This window comes from Heliangelus exortis, chromosome 3 (genome assembly GCF_036169615.1).
Source record: "Heliangelus exortis chromosome 3, bHelExo1.hap1, whole genome shotgun sequence".
In the NCBI taxonomy this organism is placed as follows: Eukaryota; Metazoa; Chordata; class Aves; order Apodiformes; family Trochilidae; genus Heliangelus; species Heliangelus exortis.
In genome coordinates, this window is record NC_092424.1 from 12,121,057 (window position 1) to 12,144,829 (window position 23,773).

A 23,773-nucleotide genomic window follows, 5' to 3' on the forward strand; every position below is an offset into this window, starting at 1 on the left:
TCAATAATTAAAATCTATTTTTAATTCCATTGAAAAATGAGATTTTATAAACACGTGATCATTTTATATGCACTGTTGTCTGCTTCTTTATGTTCCCTTAGAAATACGACAACTGTCACTTTTTTGAAAGTGAAAAATACAGGATTGATTTTAATTTGTAAAATGTGTGTGTACTATCCTGTCACTCAGGGACCTGGCAGTTGAAAGTACACTGTGTTGAGATGGTTTGCATTGGGAGATTGGGCAACAATATTATTTTATTACTTGTGTTTGCTATGTTATTTCTATCTAGTAATTCTAAACACATTTTTTTCTGTTTATTATTATTTAATTGGATTAGCTATTGGTTTTCTTGATCGCTTTTCTAAATATGAAAACTATAGGTTTTTTGTGTTATGGAAGCTGTTCAGGTATTTTTAGTTAAGACAGTCTTGCTTAATTTCTTGTATGTTTTAAAAATAATGAGAACAAGATGGTACCACTGCATTTTAAAATCACATAGAAATGTTATGCTCAGTGGTGACAGTTGCATAACGCTAAGAGTTATATTTTGCTTGTTTCTGTAGTATACAGTTTATGGAGATGCTAACCAATACAGCAGCTTAAGTGCTTTTCTCTGGAGTTAAGTGAGGTTTAATAAGATGGATTAATATCTCCTTTTTTTTTCCTATTTCCATTAGGAAACCAGTGGAGTTTTATAAATAATAGCCTTCACACTCAGAGTCTGAGCAGATCTACTAAAGGCAACAGTAGCCTAGACAGACTGTATTCCCGAAAGATCAGAAAACAGCTTGTGCATCATAAACAGGTGACTTCCAGCATGGTAGTGGCTATTTTCATGGAAGTATATCTTATTTATAAATTCTTTCAAGAGATGAGATAATGTAATAACTTTGTTGGCCTTGGGACACATTCAGCCTTGCTTTTGCATAGGCCTGATTCTGTAGCTAAAGGCTGCCTAACTTCTTCTACATTAAAAAGTTGGTAATTGTTAAGAGACAAAATCTTCATTTCTAAATGCAACCATGAAGGTTCTATGACCTTAGGCATGTATGTCTTGAGCTTCTTTAAAAATACTGTTCTTAACCTTCATCTGTTCTGGGTCTGCTAGAAGACTCTTACAGTGTTTTAGTTAAAATTATATTTAAACTGTATTTGAAAAGCTCAAGTTACAATTTGAACTGGAGATTACTATCACATGAACATACTGATCCTTTTAACATCTTATTGCTTAAATTTTCATTTTTTCCTATTAACATTTTCTTTTTAGCAACTTAACTTATTAAAAGCAAAACAGAAGGCTTTGGTGGAACAGATGGAAAAAGAGAAAATACAAAGCAACAAAGGATCATCATACAAACTTTTAGTAGAACAGGCAAAACTAAAGCAGGCTACTTCAAAGGTATGATGCTCTGAAACTGTAACTGACTTCTTGTCCTTTGTGTGAAAAGACCTGTTCCTGCAAAGTCATTTTTGTCTTACATTGATCTTTTAAAAATAAGTTGTTTCATCATGGCTGCTATCAAGTATATACTGATGCTGAAAACAGCAGCCATCTAGAAGTTTAATGATTATGGGAAAAAACCCAACAAACAAAAACCAAAATTTAAACATCAGCATAAAGAGAAAGTCATAAGTTTTCACTAACTCTGCTTGTCATGAGCTGTTCTTTCCTGCACTATCTTCTGCTTTATTCCAGCAGGATATATCAGAGGGCTGCTCCACTGCTGGTCTCCCTGGAGATGCCTTTAAATAAGGCATTGGCTGAAAAATTCTGTCCAGCTATTAAAGTTTCACTTTATAGCAGCCATGTTGCTTCAAAAAAGCATGTTGAACTAAAGAGTTTTCCCCTTGCAGTCTCTTAACATCTGGTTATGGTATTATTGTGCACTTGATAGTTGCATTTCATGCAGTTTTTACTACTTTGCCTGCTAATCACTTTCAGCTATGACTAAGGAGAAAGCTTAAACCTTTGTGTTAGTAAATAGTTTGTTCTCTGGTAGCTTCAGTGGCTACTACTAAAGCAAAGTTATTAGAGGCATTTGCATTACCTAATTTTAGGCTGCTTGTGTAGCTGATAACAATGAAATGAGCTGCTGAATGTGTGCCCTGGGTGGAAGGAAGAATTATTAAAAGCACCTTTTTTCCCCTTTTGAATTTGTCTGTCAGAAAGGCTGTAGTTCAGAGCCTGAATCAAGTATCAGACTAGTTCAATGCATTGTGGTTAATGGAGAATTTGTACCCTGCAGGTATTGAGAAAGTTAAAAATTGTTGATATAATGTGAAGAACTGAGAAGTCAGCGTTCTTGTAAGGGGAAATTTCCATAGTAGCTATTTTTATATGCAGATTGCTTCATGACAACAATAGTTTTATATGCAGGTGTGCAAATAGGTAGAAACTTCTAAAATACATGTTCTCAATGTGTTTTGGGGCAAACAGAGGTTTTATTGGCACTTGTGCAGAAATAGATAATTTGGTTGAGTGTGTCATCTGAGATGACATGCTGCCAAAACAAATTTCTACCAGTAATGCCTTAATTCCGTTACAGATTCTCATATATCAGGTTTTTTTGGGTTTTTTTTTGCTAACATTTCATAGCTGCTACTATTGCTGTCTCAGATCTTTACTGGGAAAAGACTTGGAAGTTAGTTTTAAAATTTAACTGTTTTCTGCAGCACTTCAAGGACCTGATACGCTTACGTCGGACTGCAGAATGGCCTCGTTCTACTCTAGATACAGAAGTATCAACAGCAAAGGAAACTCCAGAAATTGAACCACTTCCATTTACACTGGCACATGAACGTTGTATTTCTGTAGTGCAGAAGTTGGCACTGTTTCTCTTGTCCATGGACTTTACTTGTCATGCAGATTTACTTCTATTTGTCTGTAAGGTAATCAAAATATGGAATATCACTCTGTAGTTGCAATGGAGACCACGTTAAACTAGCTTTTTGCAGGCTTGATGGTAAAAATCAGCTGTAGCACTAAGATTTCCATTGATTTCCAGCAATATAGTTTTTCTGATCCATCACCTTCTGAGTAACACACAGTATCATGGCTTCAAAACTGTGTAGAAAAGGAACTTAAAAACATATTTTAAATTAATTGCAATTGTAAAATTATAAAATTTAAACTAATAGAAATATGTGATTTACTTGTAAGCAAACTCTAGTAATCATTTAAACTATTATATATATTCATAGTGTTAAATATGAATAGACATTTATATCTTTTTTTAAAAGGTTCTTGCTAGAATTGCAAACGCTACAAGACCAACAATTCATTTATGTGAGATTGTAAATGAGACTCAGTTGGAAAGATTATTGCTGCTTCTCGTTGGAACTGACTTTAACAGAGGAGACATCTCTTGGGGAGGAGCATGGGCTCAGTATTCTCTGACTTGTATGCTCCAGGATATTCTGGCAGGTGTGTTTTTAGTAATTTTCAGCATGTACACTACATTTAAAATGTTCTGCCTGTAATGCCTTAGGGGTTTTTATTGTTATGTTAGAATGTGCATATGCTACTAACAGTGAATAAATTTTTTAAAAAAATAAAAAAAAAAATTTTAAAAAATTTCGTAAAATGGAGATTAGTGTAAAAAACCCAGTCTAAAATTGGGATTACTGACAATCTTGAATTAATGACTTGTGCATTGGGAAGTTAAATATTTATATTTAATATTTATAATTTGAAAATTATGCAGAACTACTCCACTTGAAGAAGTAGCCCTTGGAGGATTTAGAGTTAGATGAAGAAAAACATCTGAAGAAAATACTGCTTTAGACACTGGGATGTTAATTTGTAACGAATTAAGCTTCAAACAGTTTTTTCTTAATGTGATACATAGGAGAGTTGTTGGCACCTATAGCAGCTGAAGCTATGGAAGAAAGTGCTTTGGGAGAAGATGCTGGAGCTTCAGCTGGGGATTCTGATGACTCTCTTCAGCAGTCCACAGTTCAGTTAGTGGAATCAATTGATGAGCCTTTAACACATGACATCACAGGTAAATTATTCCATCATCTTGGTGTTTATATGTATACTGAAGAAAAAACCCCAAAAAACCCCTTGGCTGTTACTCACCTATCGAAATACCTGTAAATGATTTTTGGTAATATTAATTAGCCATTATGTGTATATATTAATCATGGCTTAGAATTTTTACTTGGTAGTATTAACACTCTTTATCTTTCAAAGGTGCTCCACCTTTGGCATCTTTGGAGAAAGATAAGGACATTGACCTTGAATTACTGCAAGACCTGATGGAAGTTGATATTGATCCTTTGGATATTGATTTGGAAAAAGATCCCCTTGCAGCCAAAGTCTTTAAGGTATAACACACCTGAGTTTTCAGGATACCTTTACATGTGCAATAGTAAAATCCTTTCTTTCTCTCTGACACTTCTTCTTTAGTGGCATTTTTGGTCTTAGGCCTGCTCTTAGCTTTTTATAAAGATTTAAAGTAGAACAACAGCAAAGAATGTAAAGATAGTGTTCAAATCTCAGATGTATCCAGATCTCAGTTGACCACAAAATATTTTGCTTTTTATGAAGGTATCCATATAGACGAGAGATTCTGAGTTTACTCGTACTTCAGTACATCTGAAAGCCAACAAAAGCAGAATGAAAAAATACAATTAAAATGGAAAACTTAAAAAACAAAACAAAACTTAAAATGGAAGCCAAATATATCAGAAGTAGTAAAATTACATTTAGATGTAATATATTGTCAAGATATATTAAAAAATATTTTTGTTCGTAAGAAAATATTGAGTTTCTTTTTCTCTGTCCATAAGAATGACACTCTCATTTGGAGTTTTCCCACTCTTCTTGCTATGGATTTAAATCTTCAGTCTCATTTGACTGAACCTAAGTTTATTTTTTCACCACTTTCACAGACAACTCTAAATTTTCTTCCTTTTCTATACTCCCTCGTATGTCTTTCCACTGTTCGTCTATCATGTAGAGATTTTTATTTTAAATGTCACTCTCCTAAAAATTCCATCTACTGCTTAATTTTTATTATAGATGTTTCCCTCTTTCTTCATTCTGCAATAATTTCATGTGGCAGTACTGCTTAATTCATGTCATCCATCAGGTATCTCATGATCTTACTACCTGATTGGGTGTCCTGTAAAAAACAGCTGGAAAAACACTTCTTCATTCTTAATCTTTCTTCTTCTGTTATCTTTCTTCTGTATCTGTAAAATTACAGTTGCTACTGGATCTTGCCATTAAAAAGACAAGCATACTGGATTGTCTTCATACAGTCTTACATTACTGTATTTATTATTTTTTTTTGTCCTATATGGTGCCATATGCTTTCTTAGTGTCTGAAATTATGACTCTTGGCTAGAGATTATTCAACTTTCTTTTGCAGAGCCCAGTACAAATAATCCCTGAGCCTCACTGAGGCTTCAAGGTACTTTGGTAGTACAGTTGATAATATAGCATTCTACCGCAAAAAAATAACTTCTCAAAATATCTGTGTGATACACCACTTCCAAATTTACAGAATAGTACAAATGCATGATTAAAAGCTGATGATAGCATTCTCAAATTGTCGTCTTGTGTTTTTGAGACAGCTAACAACATTGCTGGATTTTAACAATCACTAAGAATCCAGTATCTTATACTGCAGTAAAAATTGAAACAAAATTTTCTAAAGCTATTACATCCAATCTTCACGATTTAATTTCTTGTGACTTCAGTGTTTGTTGTTAGCTATTACAAGTTTTTCAGTTTGGCAGTATTAAGAGTCGCTGTTCATTATTTTTTTGTTTTTTCTGAAGCCTATAAGTAGCACCTGGTATGATTACTGGGGTGCTGATTATGGCACCTACAATTACAACCCTTACATCGGAGGCGTTGGAATTCCAGTTGCAAAACCACCAGTAACTACAGAGAAAAATGGATCACAGACTGTGAGCGTGTCAGTCTCTCAAGGTAAGCAGTGAGCTAAAGTTCTGCTCTGGGTTTCTCTCCTGTATTTGACACTTCAGTATATCAAATTATGTTAACAATCTCAATGTGTACATTAAGTGGAAGGAATTAGATTTTCTATTTGCCACATTTTTTCTGTGATAACTAAGAAATATTTTTTGAAGTATATATTGAAAACAGACTAACATAGCAGAAAATATTATTTTCTAACATTGTTGAGCACACACTTGCAGGTAGTTTTAACTAATTCCTGTTTTCTTAGGAACTCTTGGAAACTCTTTTCTAATTGACTGATATTTTGGATAGTTTTCTCTACCCCAAGAAAGAGGTGGTGCACTAGTTTGTTTTGGAAAATTACTACCGAACTGGGTTGACAGATCTTTCCACTGTAACACTGAGGAAATTCAGATTTTTGGTTCTTGTTTAGGAGCTATTACATTAGGAAAAACAGGCTTAATCATATGCAGGTTTAGTCATGTGTGATATTAAAGTGGCTGTGGAAAGAAAGATGTGTGTTTTTCCTGGCAATGTGTTTCACGTCTGGAAGATTATTATATTCAGTTCTGATTCTATCATATATGAAAGTGAATCTTCCTGTTAGTGGTACTGAGGGTGGGTTTTTTCTGTTTAATTTGTGTTGTGTGTAAATACATATCTTTGATATAATTCAGTTTTACCCTGCTTGTTGCCTTGTGTAGCTTTAGATGCACGCCTAGAAGTTGGACTTGAACAGCAGGCTGAGCTGATGCTGAAGATGATGTCCACCCTGGAGGCTGATTCCATTCTACAGGCATTAACAAATACATCACCTGCATGTAAGTACATACTGTCAAATCTTTCTCTTGCCATAATGACCATGATGCTTTGAAATTTGTACTGATTTTTTCTGCAGTCAATTAGCAGGTTAGAAATAGTTGTATTTCGCTTGAAATTTCTTGTTTGGCTGAGCTTTCGAGATACTTCTTTATTTAGATTTTTAAGTTATGTGAATGCATATATTTTAGACATTTGGGGAAATTGTTCCAATATGCAGGATTTCTTTTACTACAATGGAGAATTGTGTTCTGATGTAGGTTCAAGTGAATCTTCAGTCTCCTGGTTTTGAGCATTCTTGCATTCATTGTGAAATTTTAGCTCTTTAAAAGTTCCTGTGATAGTTTCACTGATTCAGTGACAGAAGTGGAAACATTTGAATAGAATTTTAAAGTCAGCTGTTCAGTAAGTTTTATATTATAAAAACACTCATTATTTTTGAAGATAACTGTCAATGAGGTTGCACTGCCTGTCTTGTTAAGATGTGCAGTCCAGGTCCCTTAATATGCATGCAGTCACTAATTGGGTATCTGATGATGGAGTAGGCTTAGTGACAACCACAACCTTTGTCCTCTGAATGTTTGTTATTGACTGCAATAATTCTACCATAATGCATGAAAGAGATGTACCAATTGGTCATCTTACCATTGTGTTATCAGGACACTCCTATAGTATGTGGTTAGCAAGAACTGTGAAAATGGATTTGTGTGGGATCTCCAAACCCTTTTTATTAAGATGGAGATGTCTTGAAGTAAGCCTTTCACAGTATGGTAGTAGTCCAAATCAGCTGAAGACCACATGGAACATGTTTCTAAATTATATAATAAGCGTTTCCCTGAAATCTAAAATGCAAGGAAATAGAAGGAATTACGTATAGCAATTTTTATAAAATAATTCAGGATGGGGTGGTACTTTTTGTTTTGTTTTTTAGTAAGCCAGTCTCCTAGTGGAACAGATGATTCCTTGCTAAGAGGATTACATGCTGCTAACCAAAATTCCCAGTTGATTGTACAGTTGTCATCTATACCTATGCTGAGTGCATGCTTCAACAAACTCTTTTCCATGCTGCAAGTCCACCATGTTCAGGTATAGAATTACAAACTTTGAAATGTTTTAGTAGAATTTCTCTCTAAATTTTAAGTTGTTTTCTTACACTTATGCAAGTAAGTTTTGTTATGTGCTTCATTGTTTATGAGGCCATTGTGAACAAAAGTACCAATAGTGGAATAGACTTAACTGCTGAAAGCTTGTATCATATACATATGATGTATATGACATTTCTAGTTATAGTAAAAAAAGTGGATATATATTTTCATATGTAAAAAACCAATTCATATATTTACTTAAAGAAAATTCTTGGCTTGTTAGTGAAGAGTGTCATTAAGTGTGCAGCCTCCATCTGTGGAGGTTTTCATAACCCAGATAGAAAAAGCCCCAAGCAACCCAGTTTGACATTGTCTTTGGCTCTTCTTTGAGCAGAAGATTGGATTGAATAACCTCCAGAGGTCCCTTCCAACCTGAATTACCCAATGATCATAAGTGTTTAAATTTAAAGTATGCTGTTGGAAAAATCATTGGTTTAGCAATTCTTTCCTTAATGCCTACAAAGGAATGCCATGCTTACTATATATGAGTGATTAGGTACCTGCCTTCCTGTTTATATTTTAATTGGGTGGCTGGCTTCATCCCTTAATTGTTCTTTAAATATCTCATCCAAAAGAGTACCTTGCTGTAAAAGACCTTGATGATTCCCCAGAATATCTAAATATTTATTTTCCTCAAGGGAGTTATTCAGAGCGAACATCAGTGTCTCTTGATACTAAGGAAGGTTTCCCAGTAATTAAACTGGCCTTTTGAATAATTTTGGTTGACTGATAAACATGACTTGACTATATTGAGACATTCCAAAATGTGTTATGGGTGTAAGATGATATTACAAACATTTCTGACCAGTGTGTAGGGTTCCTTTTTCTGTATTTAAAACGAATCAGTTACAAATATATAGAGGAACTGTTTGCTAGTTATGTTGAATAGGCCTTTATTATTGTGTTTATCAGAAGCTTCAAACCCCGTAAAGGAGAGATAGTGTGTATGTGTTATCAGTGAAATAGTATTAGCTGAAAATGTAGATAAGGCTTTTAAAATGAAAATGGATAACATTTTATGCTTTGAAGTTCTGGAAAAAACACTTGAGTATGGTCTGATAGTGGTTTTTTTCCCCTTTTTTTCAGCTTGAATCCCTTTTACAGTTATGGCTCACATTAAGCCTGAATTCCAGCTCCTCTGGAAGTAAAGATAGTGGCGCTGATATTTTCCTTTATAACGCTAACCGAATACCTGTCATTTCCTTGAACCAAGGTAAAATATTTTAAATATGGTAAATCAGTTTTCTGGAAGATTTATGGTTTTTAAGTATTCATTTTTTGCTAATAAGAAAAAAAGTATTATAATAAGTAGTCTTGATAAGACCAGTGTTGGATAATTTCTTTGTTCTTTCGGCTTATTATCTTCTTATCATGAAAAATGTGTAGCTAGTGCATGACAGAGATGACTGAATTTGTACAATCTCTTTAGAAACTAAATTATACAAGTTGTGGTTCTTAGCTCATCATTACCTTCCAGAGGACTTTTCAAAGTACACCTCTTAGTCTAAATTGAACAGTATACATGCATACGCTTCTCTGACAAATGTCTTCTTGTATACTGTCCTATGATCACTTTATTATCAAAGAGGTCAGCAGTGGGGGGAAACCCTATTATTTTTTTGGCATCAGACTACTAATCTAGTACAAATACATATATATATATGATTTTTTTTACTACTTTTTTCTTATTTAATATTTTATGCTGTATAGTTTAGAAAATCTGTGGTATCTTGTGATGTGAGTCCAGAACAGTAATGCCTGCTATGATGAACCTTCCATGAGTGCATCTTTAAACCAGTTTATTTGCATTGTTTCTTTGAGCTGTCAGGATCTGGTCACTGTAGAAAGCTCTGTGGGTCAGTTTCTGTGAAATGTTGGTGAGGCTTCCTTTCCTAATTTCCTGAAACAATAACAGTGCAAACAAAGTAACTATGACAAATAATAATACTAATGATGATAATCACTGTAGAATCTTAAACTAAAAATAAGAAATTTATGGTAATATCCTGAAGATTAATGCTTGGAAAAACTTGTTTTTCTTGACAGCTTCAGTAACTAGCTTCCTGTCAGTTCTTGCATGGTATCCTAATACTTTACTGCGGACGTGGTGCCTTGTGCTTCATAGCCTAACTCTCATGACAAATATGCAGCTTAATGGTAAGTTTTGGGTGTTCACAGTTTAGTTGTTTTTTTTTTTTTATGTTGCTTATTTTAGTGATACACAAATGAGTGTTGATTCGCATCCAGAAAACTAGCAGAACTTTCTTTTTGTCAAATGGAACACTGAAAGCCTAGTGATTTTAAAAAAAAAATTTCCTTATAAGTAGACTGACAGTGTCTTCTAGAAATTAATTTTAGGGCTAGGTAATGATCCTTGGGAATTAGTTTTTATTATGCAAAGAGGTAGTAAAGAGGAAGTATTAAAGTGCTATCAGTGATATTCAGGTTTTTCTGAGGCAGTAGGTGTATTTTTGTGAATATGCAGGGCATTGGTGTTTGCTTATGTTAAGCCATCTGAAAATAAGCACCCAGAAGCTGAATCTATTGAAGAAAAAAATCCGGCCCTTAATTTAATTCTGTTTCCCTGGGCACACCTGATTATCTTATTGCTCTGTAGCACACTGGAAATAATCTTTCTTTGTGAATGAGATTTTGCCACAAGGTAGAAATTAAAGGATGTAATTTTTAAATTACCAAATTAAGCTTCTAAATGGCTCGTTATCATAGGGTAGCTGTTGTACAAAATGCTTTGGTGGCCTTGTCCTTAAGGCTTAAGAAGATGTCAGACAGTAAAGACTTGGAAACTACAAACTCTGTATGTTGGACCAAGTCAGAACTCTTATAAATTTGGATTTCACTCCGAGTATATGCAGCATATGCCTAAGGATGGTAATTATAGAAGGAACCACAGAGCTACCTGCTACAAAACAATTTGTGATCCTGTGGTTGTAAAGCTAATTGTCACAGTTTTCCTCCAAGATGCTTATGAATCTTTTTTTCATATGTGCCATTTTGTATCATTGCCTTTGGGATGCACTTTTTACTTCAGGTTTTCATTTTCTGTCCCTTTTCTTTGATGTCATTTAGAGATTAGTCTCACAAAAATCTGGTGAAATGTTTGCTCTTAGTTGAAGCCATAGAGCTATGAATAAACTAATGGAAGAGACTTAAGTGGTATTCTCAAACTACAACCTGCATCTTATTCCTGGTATTTGAGAACAGAATGTGACCTGATCTGTAGAATAACAGTGACTGCAGTTAACACCCATGTATATTTTCCACACTCCAATTTGTAACTGCAGACTAGCAATTTCCAAAAATTGTGCTGTAGGTATCACTGAGACTATAGGTAAGTCAGTCTCGAGTGTTACAAGGTGCAGTGTTGTGCTCTGACACTGGAGGCAGCTGCATGTTTGTGGGAGTGTCTTAGGCAGTTGACTGTGGTCACTTAGTGCTGATGTAAATGTAAAGATGCTCAGAAGCAACTGCTATGACTTGGATTCTTTTGAGGAACTGTTCCATGTTGGAGTTTTATAAGAATCAGGAAATAATTACAGGGATATGCAGTGTAAATGTTTGATTTCAACTGAATGCTTAAGATTACAGATTTACTTTTTGTCTTTATTTTTTAGCTGGTCCAAGCAGTGCCATTGGAGCTCAGGAAAGTACTGCCCAATTGTTGGTGTCAGATCCAAACCTCATTCATGTGTTGGTGAAATTTCTTTCCGGCACTAATCCGCATGGAACAAATCAACACAGCCCACAGGTAACTACCAACGAAAGTAAGAGAAAAACTCTGTGTAATAGGATTTCAGTACATTTGGTTACGTCAGTATAGTTGATGTCAGTTGTGTTACTCATTGTGATATTCATCATGTATTATATTGTTTCAGGCTTGTTTCAGGATTTTTTGCTGTAGGCTTAGTGGGTTCTGGTGAGAAACCACAGGAAAGTTCATGCTGGTGATGTACTCTGAATAGTGATCATATATTTTTGCAAGTATCTGGAGACCTGCCATAGGGAGAGAATGTCATGTGTTGTATCTGTGAATATGTTACATGTTAGAATTCTTTAGTTACATGCTTGAAAAAAGTAAGAGTTCAGTTATGTTTCCAAAACCTTGTTGGGTTGGGATAAAAATGCCAATGAATGTTAAGTATAAATCTCTAATAATTACATAAGTGAAAATTATGCTTTTATTTTCTGCTTGTTTCAGAATTCATGTGGCATCTACCGTTTCTCCCAATTTTAGCTTACATTTTTTTTCTTTTTGCAGTTTTTTTTTAAGATCTGGTAATAGACATTTAAAAAGTCAAAGCTAACTCAATTGAATGTAATATTTAACAATATCTCAGAAACACTTAGTTTAGGAAACAGAAAAAATGCTGGTATCCTTCAGAAGATTTTCCAGAAATTGCATTTTCTTTTCCAGAACTTAAACATTGTGCAGTACCATTATATAAAAGCACTTATGTGCAAATGTGTACTTTGTGAAAAGACATTCAGATTAGCACAGGTACATATACTATATGAAATACAGTTTGCATTAATGAAAAGATAGTATAAAGTTGCAAAATAAGTCTTAGGCTAAGAAGTGAATTGTTTGCTTTTAACTCAAGTTTAGTAATAGAAAACACAAATTTATGTGGACTAGTTCTCCTGTGAAAACCCTGTAAAATTTTTCAGAAAGCAAATGAAGCTACATAATACTTTTCTATTCTAAGAAAATGTTCTTGCTAGATACTACTTAATGTTCTTGAAGACATTTCAGTTTTATATAATACTTATTAAATGCCTTTCTCTCTAGGTTGGGCCAACAGCGACACAAGCTATGCAAGAATTTCTTACTCGATTACAAGTGCACCTTTCTTCAACTTGTCCTCAGATGTTCAGTGAATTTTTACTGAAATTAATACATATACTCTCAACAGAAAGGTAAATCTTCACTATTTTTTTCTTCCTTTCCTGAGTCTTGATCTTTAAAATCTGTATGAGTGTGAATCACAACTAAGATGAGTTTGTGCCACCCTGTCATGCTGTCAAGTTATATATGGGTGGAGGTTGTAGGTGTTGCTACAGCACTATCAGCAGAATCTGGGTTACTTCCAGTTACTTCTCACTGGAAAAGTGAGACTGGAATCCATATGTGGATTCCAGACTGCAATTCATGTGTGAGGGACAGTGAGTAATGAGTTTAGAAGCACTAAACAGTTGTTTAGACTGAATTTTTAGCCTACAGCTAAGATGTAGGCTTTGATCAAGTAATCTCTTATTTTAATAAGGGTGCTGTTGATGACCTTAACTATTACAAAGAGAAAAAAGCATTCTCAGAGGCCTTAATTAGTGGAAAAGTCTATAAATTATTTGTTTGTGGAAATAATATGGATGGCTCTTGCAACATGTTAGGATGAAGTATGTATGCATATTCCTGTTCATGGAATGTGCATATATATATATATATATTGCTTTGTCTCCTTTTTCCTCACACAGCAGTGGAAAACCTTGTGTGCCCCAGGGTCCTTTTGGGGCCTACTGATGTCTTATCTCCCCACTAGTGTAGAGAAGTGCTGCTGGCAACAATCTTTTACAGCTCTACTTCCTCAGGGCTAGGGCCCATGACCATTGTGTGTTCAGCAGCACACTGGAAATGTGACAATTGTTTGTTCTGAAGTACATTAGGAATTATCATTTCTCTCTGGTATTGGTTCTGCTCATCCCCAGACAAAAGCTTCATATAATAAGGGAAGAGCTTCCCCAGATTCTGGCTTCCCAGTAGGTGGCACTTTGGTGTTATCTATTCTTTAATCTTAGAGAAAACAGCTTTGGCCTCCTCTAAGAGATTTTACCATAGTAACTTAAATTGAATAGGTGGTGTTTACCAGGTTACATTGATGATCAGTCACTTAGACAAAAAATGCCATAGTACAATAAAATCATTAATTGGCAGTGAATATCAGTATGAGTGCCTGCATGCCATACTTCATTTGAAACAATCTAATGGGACCACTCAAAGGCCAGTTCTTGTTAATTTGCTAGGGCTTTTTTGAAACATACGAAAGGTGGGACTGAAATATTATAAAGTGGAAGCATAGCACCAGAAAAGCATTTAGATGTTTATTTCTGTAACCTCAGGTAATTATTGGGAGTATACCATGCCTGATGAAAGCATTAAAAGCATTTTTTGTTTGTGTTGACTGTTGATCTTAGAGGTCTTTTCCAACCATGACAGTTCTGTGATTTTGCGGTAAGGCTGGTTGTGAAGAAAAGCAGTATTTTTAAAGTTGGAACTAATTAAATGCTAAATATTTTCTTTGAGGCTATTTTTATGTAATGTTTTGTTCTGTATTTGATTCTAAAAGTTATGATAGGATTTATATAAGTCCAGAGACACAGGGAAATGTATGAAAAATCAGTAACTCACTCTTCAGGAATTAGCATTAGTTTATTTCAAATATACTGATTCAAATGGTTTGTTTTGTAGAGTAAAAGGTCTTGGGAAAATCAATTTATCTGTATTCCTATCAACCTGTGATAGTTTGAGTACCTTCTCATGGTCTTATGTATAGTTACTGTTTAAAAAGCTAAAACCTGGTCATTCTTCTTTCTACCGTAGGGGGGAAAAAACGGGATAAAAACTCCATTATTATTTCCTGTTAGAAAACATATAATCTTATGTTAAAATATCAGATGACTTCTTCCCGTGAAGTTTTCCTGCAAACATGAGACTTTTCACCCACAACAGAACAGGACTACCAAGCCTATACCTACAAAATAAAATTAATTATTAAAAAAAAACAAAAAAAACCCCAAAACAGGGATCAGCAGGTTTGACAGGGAGTGTAATAATACATTAAAAGGTAATGAAGGCTTGACTCAGGTGGAAGATCAGATTATAGATCAACATGTACTTCTGAAAATGGCTAGATTTTTATTTATTGGAAGTCTGGTGTGCTTTTTGATTCTGAAAAATCAAGGAAAAAATCCAAATAACAAAACTTGTTTAACTTGTTAATATTGAAAAGTAAAATAACTTTCTCTCTTTTTTTTTTGTAATTATTATTTCAGGGGTGCTTTCCAAACAGGCCAGGGACCTTTGGATGCACAAGTGAAACTCTTGGAATTTACACTGGAACAGAATTTTGAAGTTGTATCAGTTAGCACTATTTCTGCAGTAATTGAGTCCATAACCTTCCTAGTGCATCATTACATTACGTGTTCGGACAAGGTGATGTCTCGCAGCGGCTCAGACAGCTCCGTAGGGGCTCGAGCATGTTTTGGAGGGCTCTTTGCCAATATTATCCGTCCAGGTGATGCCAAAGCAGTTTGTGGAGAAATGACAAGAGATCAGCTTATGTTTGATTTGTTAAAGCTGGTCAACATTTTAGTTCAACTGCCACTTTCTAGTAACCGAGAATATAGTGCTCGAGTTCCAGTAGCAAGCAGTACTACTGACAGTGTGTCTGATGAAGAAAAGGTTTCGGGAGGCAAAGATGGCAATGGAAGTAACCCTAATACTCAAGGATCAACTGCATATGTGGCAGACCTGGTGTTGGCCAATCAACAAATTATGAGCCAGATTTTGTCTGCGCTTGGCCAGTGTAACAGCAGTGCTATGGCAATGATTATTGGTAAGTATTTTTAAAATAAAGCAGAAGATCTTTTGGGGTGATGAAACCGTAAAACTGAAAGAATGTGTCACAGAAATGACAGGAAAAAAGAGACAGATAAGAAAAAGGGGGGAATAAGTATATGAAAAAAACTAACATGAGATGGGAGACAATAATTAAAATAAACCAAGAATGCATTGGGATTTCCTGAATCTCAGAATTATTGGTGTTAAAACGGTCCTCAGGAGATTGTGTAGTCCCACCTCCCTTCACAAAGGAGGATCAACTCAGAGCCTTCTTCACAGAGCAGGTTATTCAATACCTTGTTTGGTTGGGGTTTTAATTTCTCAAGGGTGGAAACACCACAACTGCCCTGAGCAACCTGTTACAATATTCTATTATTTTTCAAGCAGAAAAACCTTCTTCTTATGTTTAAATGCAATTTCCTGTATTTCAGTCTGCTTCCATTTCATGCTTTTATGCATGGATTAGAATTGGTCTTCAGCATGTACTATAGACACATTATTTCAGTTGTTCTCTATGTACTACATTACAGTCCTTTCCATTTCTTAAATCATTTCTGAAAAATACAAATTACAATTGTGGCCTGTGCACAGAATATGTAAACATTTCTCTTCCTCTGCTTTACCAGAAGTCTCACTAACATCATATTCTGACTGTTCAGGTCATATATTTGCAAGTGAGATCTTCCTTTTATGAACAAGTGTGGAGGCTGACTATACTTGAACAGTAAAGTTGCTGTTTGTCAGATGTGTACCTAAGGTCTGTCTTCTCAGAGAGGCTTCCTTTATGTAACTTCCTTATGGAAGGAAGAGTGGATAGGATTTCCTTGTGGACAGGACAGTTTATTTGCAGAAATTAAACCACAGGCTGAGAACGATGGCTTGTTCTCACTATGTGTTTCTTTGGACTGAAATTCAAATACTCTTTTCCTGAACTTTGACATCTTTCTAAACCACCAATTTCTGTCCAGCAGTTTTGCAGTTTTAAAAAGGCTATTTTGAAAAATAGTGTTGTTTCAAAATGTTTTTCACTGATTTCAAGATACTGCGCCAGCTATATTCCTCCCAAAGTCGTGTAGGTTATTGAAACTAATTTGTATGTGTATTTTGGAAAGATCTAACACAGCTATTTGGAGTTTTTGCACCATCATGAACAACTGTTTTAAGATCTCTCCAGACAATTTCAGTGAACAAAACGTATCTCCAAGACTGCAACCAGGGCTATGTATGATCCAAAAATTAAGTTATCAGCATGTAGTAGTAACTATGTAATACATAGTGCAGAATGCTAGTTACACAGGAAAAATAAACAAGAAGACATCTGCAGATGTGTACTGATAAACAGTGACTCTGGTGTAAAAATTCATGCTAATTTTCTGCACCTGGCAAACCAGCTGATCAGGAAGCAGGATGGACTTGAGAAATTCTCTTGCACATGAGTTAAAGCATTTGTTGTATTTCCTTTTATGACCATTTTCTTTGTTTATTTCATTAGGTTTTTATGCTCTGCCATTGACAGATTTACGAAAATCATAAAAGTACCAGTGTTCCCCTCCCAGTCTACCTCACCTCAGTTTTCACAGAAAACCCACCTTAGCTGGCTTCAGCTCCATTAACGCCATTAACTCATTCACTCCATTAACTTTTCTAGACTGTGCAGAGTATGTCTTAAAACTTTCCCTGCGTCCACTTTTCCATGCATCCACTGCTTATCAATATTTTCTTTCTTGACTGTTTGGAGGTGATTAAAGTACTACAGCTGTCAATTATCTTGCAGTCTAAAACCACTTTTAAAAGCTCTTCTGGATTGATGTCGTATACTTTGTAAGACGATGTCAGAGGTGATTTTTCCTTAGGAAGACTGTTCTTTTGCTTTCTGTCCTCAGTTTCTGAAATGTTTAATCAATATTGCTGAGTATTGATATTCAGTAAATCCACGTTTATAAGTCATGGGCTGTAACACTGAGAAGGAAGATTCTGGGAGATATATTGCCAAGGGAAGTATAAATGTTAAATGATTTTGAGGTATTTTGGGCTGAAAAATAGCACTTCTGTTGTTATCTGAAAAAATATTAAGTACTTGTTAGTTGCTTCTGGCTAGGAGTGGTTCCAATTATTGCAGCTTTTATTCTGTTTCCTTCACTAATTACAGTTATTTGTATGGTCTTAGACTTCCAGGGTCAAGTCTTCCTATTCATACTGTAAAGGTAGCGTGTGTCTGGGAACACCAATAGCAATCTATGTGATCCCAAAAACTGGCCTATTCAATGTTTGTAAAATCCATATGAACATTTAACTGAAAAGAAATTTAAATATCCTTGAGTTCTCTTATGTTCTGTCAATGGTTGGTTAGGTCTCAGCTTTTGACCATTGAACTGTTTCTGTTTACATTAAGGTGCAAGTGGCTTACATCTCACTAAACATGAAAACTTTCATGGTGGCTTAGATGCAATATCAGTTGGAGATGGGTTGTTCACTATCCTGACAACACTTAGTAAAAAAGCAACAACAGTGCAAGTGATGCTTCAGCCAATTCTTACCTACATGGCCTGTGGGTACATGGGAAGACAGGTGAGTTCCCTTAGGTCTGTTGTGGTTGAAGGGAATTGTAGGTAGTCTGTAACCTGCAGTAAGCTCCAAAACCTGATCTAGTGATATGTAGAAGAAACATTACCATTTTTCCAACCTCACTTCACTTTGGTCCAGAAGTTATGAAGCCTCCCTCTTGTTGTGCATGACAGAGAGAGAGAGAGCTTGTTTCTCTAAGGACATTTTAACTTTGCTGTAAATATTCTTGGCTAAAAGGCTTGAAGATTAACTGAATGTTTCATTATTTTCAGGTGGGAAACACGTTTATTGTGTTAATATTAGTGGGTATTTTAAATGCTAAATACTCTTATTTCTGTTCAGCTGCTTACCCCTGGTAGTTATATCTTTTCTTTACCTCAAAGACTTCTACACAGGAGTGAGCCATATGGAGCATGATAATGCTATTTTTTAGTAGTGAGGTCAGCTGTGGTGGCCTTTTCCCTCTGGGATTTTTGCTTACTAAGAGGGGAAACTAACTGTATTTCTGTCATAATAATTTTGCATGAAACTCAATTTAACTTTTTCTTCTAGGGTTCTCTCGCCACTTGTCAGTTATCTGAGCCACTGCTTTGGTTCATTTTACGAGTTTTGGATACAAGTGAAGCACTGAAGGCATTTCATGATATGGGTAAGAATGCCCTTAGCTGCATCAAACAAAAGGTTTATTGTTGATTTTTTTTTTCTGCACTTGAAGAGGAATATAGATAGGTGTCTGGAGGAGTGATTTACTAAATTGGCCTTTGTTTGCCTAGAATTTATTGTATGCTTATTGTATGTGTTGGTTTTCCCCCCCCCCGCTTCCATTTTACATAGGTGGTGTTCAGCTTATTTGTAACAACATGGTAACAAGCACAAGAGCTATTGTTAACACAGCAAGAAGTATGGTTTCAACTATTATGAAATTTCTTGATTCTGGTCCCACCAAAGCAACAGACAGCAGTTTAAAAGCTAGAGTGCTGGCTTCTGAGCCTGATAATGCAGAAGGAATTCATAATTTTGCACCTTTGGGTAAGTAATACTTCTTTCTCTGACATTAATATCTACTGGTCATTTTGAATCTTTATCAAGTTCTTAAAGAAAATTTTTGTGATAGAGAGGTTGCTGTTGTTTCAAAAAGATGTTGGGTGAGGAGTTTAGCCCCTCCTCCACAGGTAATAAGACCTTATGTGGATAGGGGAAAGAAGGAAAGGGAGTCATTTGTATTTGATAAAGTCATGCATCAAGGTAGACACCATCCTCCTCCCCTAGGTCAGGGGATAGCCAGTTCCAGCCCAGCTTTTGCTATAAACAGGCTAAGACTCACTGACTTCACAGATCTGATACAGCTATCGCAGAAGCATAGCAAAGTTGGGTGAAAAAGAATGAGTGTAAACCTCCAGCAGAGGCTGGAGTGAGGGCTGATATTGCTGCTCTTATAACTGCACCTCTGATGTTGCCTTTATGAACATTTGTTAGAAATGGCAGTGCTGCTTTGGGATCACTGCACTGGCTACCAATTCACTAATATGCATGTGTTCTAAGATGTCTTTGTGCTCCAATATTTGACAGAGACTCTTTTTCACTACTGGTGTCTTAATATTGCTGCCTACTAGCCAAGCATAGCCCATTACTGAATTCATACAGTGTGTCTCACAGTATGGAGAGAAAGAAAGGATTATTTTTTTAAATCTGGAAAATTGTCAGACGAGAGAAATCTATTCATTGCTGTCATTCAGTGTCAATAATAGTAGTCAATAATAAAAAATTAATTTTAAAAAAGGACATTTGTTTAGCTATTAGAAAGCTACCTTCTTCTTCACAAATTCTTAAAAGGTAGATTTAAGAATCCTACAAATATTGGTACTTTAGTTACTTTAAGGAGTAAAAATCCTAGCACATATGGTGGTGGGTTCTTGCATCCCTTTATTTCCTACCTTGCAAATGTTCTGCTACAGGTGCGTCTATCTTACTATTTTACTTCAGTTAGCAGTATGTTTCTGAAAGTAAATTGTTTGTCCTCATTATTACACTATGATTCAATAAATAAGACATACCCTAGATCTTTGTAATTCATTCTTAAGTTGTGTGAAGATTAGAAAAATAAGATGCTGCTGTGGTCAGAGTTTTTTATGATCCCAGGGTCCTTTTTGGAATAAGTTTTTATGTGAAACGAACTTTTTTAAAGAAAAAGGTTTGCAGATTTTTGTTATGCAGTCATTTAGGTTATCATTATAGTATTTAAACTTCAAAGCCTCCATTATATTAACTATGAAATAACTGAGTTCTAACTGTGAGCATATTGTTAAACATGCACCTTTTTGGTTTGTTTTTGTAATGAACTCTTGTTAGAAACTTTAGGATTTTGGTAGCAAGTGTACCCTAGCATATTTTCAAGCACGTGCATTTGGATATGTAAACTGCCTGTGTAGAACAGTCTAAGGGCAAAAGAAAAGTATCTCAGCAGTTGTCATTATTAGACATGGGATGTTACCGGTGAACCAAAAACAGATGAGATAGAGGGGGAAAGTGCTTTCCACTGGTCAAATTGTAAATTAATCTTGGTTTTATTAATAAGCATTATTAACCAATGTTAATGGTGCTGGTTTTGAAGGTTCAATCACCTCGAGCAGTCCCACTGCCCAGCCTGCTGAAGTCTTGTTGCAGGCCACTCCACCCCACAGACGGGCTCGGTCTGCAGCCTGGTCGTACATATTTTTACCTGAGGAAGCTTGGTGTGACCTCACAATTCACCTTCCTGCAGCTGTGCTGCTCAAGGAGATCCACATCCAGCCTCACCTGGCCTCCCTGGCAAGTAAGTAGTTTCACTGAACTTGATGCTGGTCTGAAAATTTGAAGGTCTGAAAATTTAGAAGTGCTTCAAAGAGTATAATCAGAGGTAACTAAAACTGATTGGTTGTTTAAAGAATGCTTGTAAAATAAGTTGACAAGCTTGCTAGTTCTGCTTTACGTGAAAATTGAAGGCCTGATTTCTGCTAGCTTAGTACAGATATTGTGATATTAATATGGTTGAATATACCAAAACCCCATGTCATAGTTCTCTAGAAATGAGGTGATACTGGTCAGGGGTTTTGAGGCAAAAGGGTTTTATATTGTAGTTGGAATAAAGGATGAGATTTTCAGCTCCTACTGTCACAGGCTTGCTAGGGAAATGTGGCATTTACACTGACAGGACTTTTCTTCGTCTTAAGCCTTTGAAATCAACTGTACACAAGGTATCAAAATGCTCATGCATTTTGACATACATGATCTCACAGCTGCAGTTCTGAAGTTGTTTTTGCCTCAGATCATTCCAGTCATCTGTGTTTTGAACAGGGATACATGTCTAAGACTTAAAATTCAAACCAGTACAGGTTCTTAAATAGTTCTTATCTTACTCCATAGCTTGCCCTTCATCAGTATCTGTTGAAATAAGCGCAGATGGAGTCAATATGTTACCTTTGTCAACTCCTGTTATCACAAGTGGTCTCACGTATATAAAAATCCAGCTGGTAAAAGCTGAAGTTGCCTCAGCTGTCTGCCTCCGTCTCCATCGTCCTCGGGACGCCAGTACACTCGGCCTCTCTCAGATCAAACTGTTGGGCCTCACAGCCTTTGGAAACACCTCATCTGCAACTGTCAATAATCCATTCCTTCCTTCTGAGGATCAGGTCTCTAAAACAAGGTAAGCTTCTAGCATTAGCCAGAGGCATGTTTGTGCCACTTGATGTTTATGGGGTTTCTAAAACGGTGTGTCTGCTCTGAGATCTTTCATAAACAAACTGTATTCATGTGTACCTGTTTTGGTAGTTGAATTTTAACATTTACAGAATGTAAAAGCTTGTGTGCTTTTTTTTTTTTAACAGTAACATAAGCACTGCTACTCACTTTTTTTGGCAGCATGCTTAATCTGCATATATAAGAAGGCTGAAAGGCTGTGTCTTGTCTCTGAAGTGATGGAAGAATATATTAGGAAAGCATTCAGAGTTGCATTCTTTATTATTAATGGATAGGCAGTTGTCAAAAAAACTGAAATACCAACATGCTTCTTATCCTTACAGAAGTCAATGGAATTACATAAGTTTTGGAGCAGGGATAGAAATAGGACAAAAGGATGGTTTGTGGAAGTCATATCTAATATTTCTGATTGCAAACATTTGACAAATAGGAACTGAATGCTGTTGTGATTCTCACACATCAGCAAGATTTCTTTTCAACAGCTTTTATTTGGTTAGGTGGCATCCTGACTTTTGTGCTCATTTTTAATGTAAAAATAAACACTAAAGATTTTTAAAAAATGGGTGATTTTTTTGATAATTCTTGGTTCTGAAATTTACTTTACTGAATTGTTAAAATTCATTACTTCAAAATATTTAATCTTTGAACCTCAATGTTTAATTAATGTTATTAATTAGTGTTTCCAAACTACAGTAGGTTTACTTGTCAAGATTTAGTACTAAAAGGCATACTTAATGGTATTATTAAAAAATAAGAGAAACATGGGTGTAGTGGTTAACACATTTTTAATTTTAACACCTTCCCTTCTAGCATCTCCCAATGTTAACACCTTTTCCTCCACCTTCCCTCCACTAAGTTGGCCCTATTTGAGGAAGTACATATTTGAATCAAAAAAATGCTTCAGAAACTTTAGTAATAAAACTTGCAGGCTCTTAACTCGTGCTCACAAGCCCTGCCTCTCTTACAACCTTAGGCCAGTGATTACAACAGCTTTACTAATGTATGTTACATTGTGGTTGTTCAGTCGTTTTAATTTGCTTTTCTGAGATGTCTAATCATGTCACGACCATTTTTTGCAGTACTTGTCCTAGAATCTAATACTGATAGTTACATTATAGATTAAAAATAAAATAATAAGAAAATGATATATCAGCTCATTGTCATGTTTTCTTTTTCAGTATTGGATGGTTAAGATTATTACACCACTGCCTCACTCACATAAGTGATTTAGAAGGAATGATGGCTAGTGCTGCAGCACCCACTGCTAATCTGTTGCAGACATGTGCTGCTTTACTAATGTCACCTTATTGTGGTATGCATTCTCCAAACATTGAGGCTGTGCTTGTAAAAATTGGGCTTCAGTCCACCAGAATAGGCCTAAAATTGATTGACATTCTTCTAAGAAACTGCTCAGCATCAGGGAGTGATCCTGCAGGTGAGTGCAATGATTTTCTTTTCAGTTGTTGCTTAAAAATATTGCTGGTGTAAATATACAGATACAGTATGTTAGGATGTTACTTGCTGATTCTGAACTGGGCTTTTCAAAACTTGCCATTATGCTTTGTTATGCTTCTAAGTATCACAGCCTTGTATGTGAGCAGTTCCACAACAGTAAAGGAGTGCAGCCAGAGTTGCTTTGACTTTTGTGTAGAACAAATAACGGAGGTGAGTGTTTTGAAGATACGGGAATAGGACATGGAGGGTATCCCAGGTGCCTCCTAGTGCAGATACTGTATCTAGATGTTTCAACATAAAGAGCATCCAGGAGTAACATTAAGGAAAACAAATGCAGCAGTATTTTCTCAGTAATAGTTTGTAGGGCAGTATAAATTTTGAATAGCACTAAGCATTGGAAATATTTACAGATGGAGGTACATAATGAAGACACTTCAACAACTGTTTCCCACTGTGAAATTTTGCAGTAGCTTTTCTGCTAAT

The 23,773-nt window shown here is 35.6% G+C and overlaps 1 protein-coding gene across 10 annotated transcripts in view; it reads left to right on the top strand.

The window, feature by feature from the left end:
- Nucleotides 1–23,773, top strand: part of BIRC6 (baculoviral IAP repeat containing 6) — a 155,914-nt gene that overhangs the window by 63,870 nt on the left and 68,271 nt on the right. For 6 of the 10 annotated variants that reach the window (XM_071739197.1, XM_071739202.1, XM_071739204.1 and 3 more), the window contains exons 33-52: nt 681–823; nt 1,271–1,402; nt 2,677–2,892; nt 3,244–3,427; nt 3,852–4,007; nt 4,199–4,332; nt 5,794–5,947; nt 6,643–6,759; nt 7,689–7,843; nt 8,989–9,115; nt 9,949–10,059; nt 11,535–11,668; nt 12,710–12,837; nt 14,968–15,530; nt 17,928–18,103; nt 18,653–18,749; nt 18,935–19,129; nt 20,712–20,912; nt 21,503–21,782; nt 23,014–23,270. In XM_071739197.1, the coding sequence (XP_071595298.1) occupies nt 681–823; nt 1,271–1,402; nt 2,677–2,892; nt 3,244–3,427; nt 3,852–4,007; nt 4,199–4,332; nt 5,794–5,947; nt 6,643–6,759; nt 7,689–7,843; nt 8,989–9,115; nt 9,949–10,059; nt 11,535–11,668; nt 12,710–12,837; nt 14,968–15,530; nt 17,928–18,103; nt 18,653–18,749; nt 18,935–19,129; nt 20,712–20,912; nt 21,503–21,782; nt 23,014–23,270 (3,660 nt within the window). The remainder of the gene's footprint in view (nt 1–680; nt 824–1,270; nt 1,403–2,676; nt 2,893–3,243; nt 3,428–3,851; nt 4,008–4,198; nt 4,333–5,793; nt 5,948–6,642; nt 6,760–7,688; nt 7,844–8,988; nt 9,116–9,948; nt 10,060–11,534; nt 11,669–12,709; nt 12,838–14,967; nt 15,531–17,927; nt 18,104–18,652; nt 18,750–18,934; nt 19,130–20,711; nt 20,913–21,502; nt 21,783–23,013; nt 23,271–23,773) is intronic. The other 4 variants (XM_071739199.1, XM_071739201.1, XM_071739203.1 and 1 more) reach the window with 2 other exon arrangements.